General features: G+C 39.8%; 1 protein-coding gene across 8 annotated transcripts in view; it reads left to right on the top strand.

Moving 5' to 3' along the window:
- Window positions 1-6,701, top strand: part of LOC116394105 (teneurin-3) — a 139,784-nt gene that overhangs the window by 16,042 nt on the left and 117,041 nt on the right. For all 8 annotated transcript variants that reach the window (XM_031866925.1, XM_031866931.1, XM_031866930.1 and 5 more), the window contains exon 3: window positions 1,079-1,354. In XM_031866925.1, coding sequence (XP_031722785.1) covers window positions 1,079-1,354 — 276 coding nt within the window. The remainder of the gene's footprint in view (window positions 1-1,078; window positions 1,355-6,701) is intronic.

The raw sequence follows: 6,701 nt of genomic DNA, 5'->3' as shown, positions 1-6,701 counted from the left end.
GTGTGTGTGTGTGTGTGTGTGTGTGTGTGTGTGTGTGTGTGTGTGTGAGAGAGAGAGAGAGATGGTGTATGAAAGTGTTGTTATCTAATGATCATTTTTAATGTGAAGAAATCTGTTTTCTGTATTTGGCACCATTTCCAACAGGACAAAATACATTACAAAGGGACATAACGAGGGAAAATACAAAATCACCTCACATATGACATGAAAAACATAAAATATGTAAACATATGTTATGTTGTGCTGCATTTGTTTTAACAATGTTGACACGTCTGACCTGGACATTCTAAAAATCATTATTGATAAAGTAACTATTTTGTTGTGGAAGTGAATAAATGTAGATGAGCTCATTTATATCTAAAATACATCTCAATAAAAAATGTAGGAACTATATTATATTTACTAAAATAATTTCAATTTCAGGTTGATCACATGATTAATCATTTTTGGGGTGTCGGTGCCGTACTGACCAGATGGCAGAAAAAATATTAACACGTAGATGATTAGATTAAATGATATGAAATGAGTCAAACATTGAGCATATTTTCTAGTCAGTTCTGGAGCTTCCTAATGAGGTCGACATGAGGTGTTTTTGTTTATTGACAATATTTCTGCCTCTTAAATTGTATTAATTTATTTTTGCTCAGACGCGGCTATTTTATTTCCAGTGAACACCAGAGCCTCGATTCATTCCAAATGATTAGACCAAAATAGGTATGGTAGTGAGTTATTGTGAAATAAATGTGTCCATCTACACATTTTCATATGTGTCGATGAACACAAGAAGCTTGGGTTCTGGTGATTTGTTTTGGGTTTTAAATGTCTGAGCAAAGTAGGTCATCTTAAAAAGCTCACCTACTTCCAGAATCGAGTTTGAGCTGCACTGGGATTCACAGTAAGTCAAAGAAAATGCTTTTGAGCATCTTGATAAGTTGATGAGTGTGGGAGGACGTTGTTGAGCCTTAATTCAACAATTACCTGCTCCTCTTCCATCATGTTCTTAGGTTTCTTTCTTTTCTTGGCCATTAACCGTGTTGTGGATTGGCTTGTTAACTTTACAACCTCTTGTCATTCACAGGGCAGACGTTTTCGCTGAGGCAACTCGGGATCTGTGAGCCCTCGGCTCGCAGGGGCTTGGCGCTCTGCCCTGAGACGGGCCTCTCCCACCCGCTCAGCAGCTACTCCAGAGGCCCGGTCGCTACAGAAAACCATGAACCTGTATCACCGGAACGTACCATGACTCTCTGGGGAACGGGGGCAAACTCTGGGCAGGATTCATGCCTCTCCAGCCGCTCCAACTCTGCGCTCACGCTCACTGACACGGAAATGGACAATAAATCGGACAATGAGATGGGTGAGTAGGTCACACTTTTCCGTCTTTTTGTCTTGTTCGCGGATCATGCTTCCAAACGCTTTGCAAAGGAGAGGAATCTGTATGTAAAAAAAACAAAAAAAAAAAAAAAGGCAGCAGTTACGGTTGGCGCTGGAGACAAGGCCCTGATTGGTGGAGGCAAGTGGAAGCGCGATTGGTGGGGCCGGTATCTGGAGAGGCATTTGCAGCTGCCTTCGGATCAAAGGCGTGATTCCTAGCTGCATGCAGGAAAAGAATGTGGCCTTCCGATTGAGTAGTTCGTAGTCACCTGGTCCTGCTCCACAGGAAGCAAAGGAGTTTGATGAAGTTTCCCCATGGGCTGGCGTATAATCAAAGATAGCTTTGTGTGCCTCACTCTGAGGTTTTGCTTAGAAATTCTGCAGTGGTTGACTGGGCACGCACAATGGCTGATTAAATGGCTACCACGGTTTGAAGTGCAAATGTGATCACGCTGGAAACCTGAGACAGTGGATTGAGGGTCTGTGTTTGAAGAGGGCAAATCTTTGCTGCATCAATTGCACACAAGGTAGCTGCATATTGTTGCGAAATGTAGACTTTATAAACCATGTTCTTGTTTGTTTTGTTACCCTTACTCCCTGAAAGGATAGTTAGCAGTTTGGAACGGCCTTTATGTCTTTTGTAATATACTTTAACAAGGCATTTAGTGCTGGTTTTTTAACAGTATTTCTTCATCCGGGCTTCCATGCTTTGAGTCAGTAATGTATTCCCCCTGTCTTTTAAATTCGTCCTTAGAGCTTCATATGTTTTAGTGTACAGCTTTAAGATTTCTTCTCTGGTGTTGAGTGCAGCTGACATTGTTCATCATTCCTCATCATCAAAGTGCGAGCCATCACCATTAAAACACACTGAATGTAAAGCTCTAATTATTTTTAAAAAAGCCATAATTTGAAAGAGTGGCAGGCAGTTAAAATAATTAGGGTTGATTACACTGGCGAGAACATTAAATAGAGGGTAAAAAGGGAAATGTCTTGTATTCGTGTGCTATCAATTTTTATTCGGAAAGCATTGGCTTCGGTCTGACATTTGAGACAAGTCATTTTCTTAATGGCGGTATTCATCACAGTGAGCTTGTCTCTGGGAGGGCAGCTGAGTAAGTCTTTTTCAAAATGCCTTCCCTACCCAAACCCATGTGTTTGTCCTAATGTCTGGCCTTTTGCTGTTAGCCCAGTGCACTGTATATGTTTAGGATTCACTAGAAAGCTCACCCCAACCACAGAGGTGCCGGTAAACACCCGCCTAACCTCCTCAGCACTGGACTCCAGTCAGATGTGTTGCTGTATAGGCCAAGCAGGAAAACATATCATCAGTCGGTGCTCCGTTCTCCAGGACAACGCAGAGTCCAGCTTCAATAGCTTCTCAATTGAGCTTCAATTGCACCTGCCCCCCACCACTTATATTGCATGAGCACACACACACACACACACACACACACACCATCCTACCGCCGTCTGGCATACCTCCTCTGGAGTTTCATTTGGAAACGTCACAGGAAGCTGCTGCTGATTGGCTCCAGTTAGTACAAGGTCCCACTGAGACTTTGTCTAACTCGCTTTTTGCCTCAATTAGTTTCATAAAAGGTAAAATAAACAATACCTGCTGGATCTGTATCCCAGGTGCCATTCCTTTTTTATCTTACAAAATCAAAAGCATCTAAGAAAACTCATTTATTTATGTAAGAGTGTGTTTGCTCTTTGTTCTTTTAACCGCATGCCATTTTAATATGCTACAAATGTACAGTAGGAAGAACAATATGAGTCACGGTGTAATTAAAAATTCTAACTCCCTTTCTTTTTTCTAAAACTATTTTTGGAGCCATTTCGTCATCTAGATTTTGAGCTGGAGCGAAGGAAAATCTGTCCCGCTGTTCCACCTCTATAGATCTCGGTCTCTTTTTTTTTTTTTTTTTTTGTCAGGAGGCATTGCACTTTTGACTTTCACAATTTAATGAAGCAGCTATAGGAGAAATGACCCATCCAAAGGTTTCCATCAACTGAATATGCATGCAGAAGCTCCGACAAGGGGCCGTTCAGCCCCACTTATTCATAAATGAACTCAATATTTCATTCTAATTCGCTCTGTTCAACAGAGTGTTCGACACAGACAAGTACCAAAGGCTCGGCGCATTCGTAGAGCGCGGCATCTGCAAGTCTTAACCTTTGTGATTCAAGTATAGGAGGTCCACCTTTTTTAAGAATGAAACGAGAGTGGGCATCTTGTCGAGTGCAGCCACAGACACGGAATGAGAGGGGTTGTTTTCTAAAGTGATTCATTGGTGAGCATATCTTTCAGTTCCTCAGGAGTAAAGAGGACCCAGCCAGTCAAAGAGATGAGAGTACATTTCTGTGTAGTCAAGGATTTATAAGGTCGTGTGTCAACACTTAAAAAATGTTTGATGTTGACATTTATTACTTCTCTTGTACAAGATAATTGGCTTTAAAAAAAAGGAAAGTATTATTATTGAAGAAATTAGATAAATATATATATAAATGTTTATATAAATATATATATATATATAAATAAATTTAGATATATATTATTGGATAAAAAAAAATGTATGAAGGAGGAAAAAAAAGAGAAAGAATCTGTTAAGCAGCTTTCATTGATTTTACACTTAAGATAATCCCCTGCCAGTGATAGAATCCCATGAAAACAAAATTGATTGATTAAAGTGTCCGTTTTGTGGGTTTTCTAGTTGTAATAACGTCCATTTGATTCTCAGCAGTCTTTTGTATATCTCAGTAGATGAGACCGTCCCATTTACATTTAGTCTTTACTCCATGAACGCTACGCAGCTCAGCTTTGACCAAAGAAACAAAAGAGTGCCTTCATTTCTCTGTGCCTTAAAATATATATATATATATATGTGTTTGTAATGTATGTCCAATATATAAAAACACATGAAACATAAATATGGAAATTCATATAATTTTTGTAAAATATTATCTAAAACTATTTAAAATAACTCATCATTTATTTTGAATATATCCATACTTGTGTTGATAGACTACATCAATATAAAAAACTTTCTCTTCATGCAGAATTATTTAATTCCTCACTTTCCTATAACTGACAGCTTGCCATACACAAACACCCACGCTTATGTGTGTGTGTGTGTGTGTGTGTGTGTGTGTGTGTGTGTGTGTGTGTGTGTATGTATGTATGTATGTATATATATGTATGTATGTATGTATGTATATATATGTATGTATGTATATATATATATACATACATGCATACATACATACATACACACACACACACACACATAAGCGTGGGTGTTTGTGTATGGCAAGCTGTCAGTTATAGGAAAGTGAGGAATTAAATAATTCTGCATGAAGAGAAAGTTTTTTATATTGATGTAGTCTATCAACATATATATATATACGCACACACACACACATATGCTCGGTTACTATGGCGCTGTGACGTGTACCAGCTGTATAGTGCTGAAACTTCATGTCTGCAGGGAGCGTACGTAACGCTACTGTAAGCGGCACCCTGATTTAAAAAAAGAAATGTTTGCACTCGGCAGTTGAAGTGAGAGAAAATGGAGCTTTGAACTGCTTACTGCAAGTTTTTTGTAGCATGTTAATTGCAGAAGATTAGGAGACAACAAAGTCATCCAACTAAAGCCCCATCCCCAGTATAATACGGTAACTTCATGTCATTTATTGATTTAATCTGCATTATGGGAAATGCATTTATATGGAGTTGTACAATTTATTGAAATCCCTGGTGCCCCAGTTATTTTTGTAAGATCGTTTTCTAAATGACTTGTAACCTTTTATAATTGAGAAAATTCAATGGATTCAATGTGTTTGAAATATTCCTGTATTTTTATGACAGATTGGAGGATGGAAATGAGCTGCTTTTCAAACAGTAATTACAGAACTGGTTTCATAATGGTACTACGGTCTTTACTGAAGCTGTATTTGTACCGGAGATGTTAGAATGTGGGTCACATGTTGTCCTTGGGTGCTTCACTCCCATGGAGGCAAGCAGCTGTCAGACAAATGTGGAATTTGTTGAAATGTCTTGGAAAACAAATAACGGAACTAACCATGCACTCTTGTTCTTCTTGTAAAATTGAATTTGTCACTGCTCTGTAATAGATGGAATGCAATTTTCTCAACCCATTATAGTTTAGAATGCCTTTTTAAATGTAAGATTTAAAGCCTCAAAATACACATGAACTCATCCTTCGCGGTGCTGCACTGCCAGTCCTGGTAACAAACACTGAAGGCAATCAATATTAAATGAGGACACAAAATCTCCTCGCATAAAAAAGCGCATGTATCACAACTGTGGGGCAGAAGCTTCCAATGGGGGCCGCCATCCTGCAGCTACCAGGCCACTACGGCGCTTTCCTGCAATGTATTTTTAATGTTTAAATATTAAATGATTATATTTAAGGTTCAAGTGTTACCGGGATATAAATATTCATATTTTAGGGCCGTTAGGTCAACGTATAGCTGCTGTGTGAAAGCGAACATTGAGAAAGGTTGTTTTTTTTTCCCCTTCCTGCCCTAATGTTGACTGTGCTGCCTCCCGAATCAATATTATACCCCTCATAAAACATGAATGACTGCACGGATCAGAAACATAGCATGGCCCAGTTGAGTTGTATTCCTAATAGGGTGTGAAAAAGCGCGCACTGACTTGTTAGGTACTGCAGCTACAGCACTGCAGCACATCGTGACAGACAGCCCTCCTCGGCTGTAGAAACCGTCACACATGGGGTTTATTGTTTGGTGTGAGCGGCTTGGCGTCTGCTGACCCCTTGTTAGGAGAAAGGGACTTCCACTGCGATGGCTGTAATCCTTTGTTAAAGAAGCATCACTTGCTCCGGCCTGCACCTTCTGTCCAAAGTCATTTCATGAGGAAAAAAAAGAAAAGAAAGTGTGTCCCTTTTGATGTTTTCATGGAGGATGGCCAGTGCGGCTGTAACGCGCTCACGCTCCGCGACTGTTTACGAGGAGATGTATCGGAAAATAATTTCAATTTGTCAAAAAAAAAAAATATCGCAGGTCTACAAAGCAGTGGTTCACGTTTTACAGTCGAGTATGGCTTACGGATTCATTGTGTGAACAGTGCCAGGAAAAGGTTAATTAAATCAGTGGAGGAGTCACAGTAAAGTGTGCTGTAGCACAGCAAGCACCAAAGGCTTTTTTGGGTGGGAGTATGAAAGCATATCAGACACCCTCGAACATGCTTCCCTGTGTGCACATATTCGTGTTCTCTCACTTCTCTCCTGTCTCACGCACACACACACACACACACACACACACACACACACACACACACACAC

This window comes from Anarrhichthys ocellatus, unplaced genomic scaffold (assembly GCF_004355925.1).
Source record: "Anarrhichthys ocellatus isolate YVR2014 unplaced genomic scaffold, GSC_Weel_1.0 scaffold37, whole genome shotgun sequence".
Taxonomy (NCBI): Eukaryota; Metazoa; Chordata; class Actinopteri; order Perciformes; family Anarhichadidae; genus Anarrhichthys; species Anarrhichthys ocellatus.
This window is presented reverse-complemented; position numbering and strand designations above follow the sequence as displayed.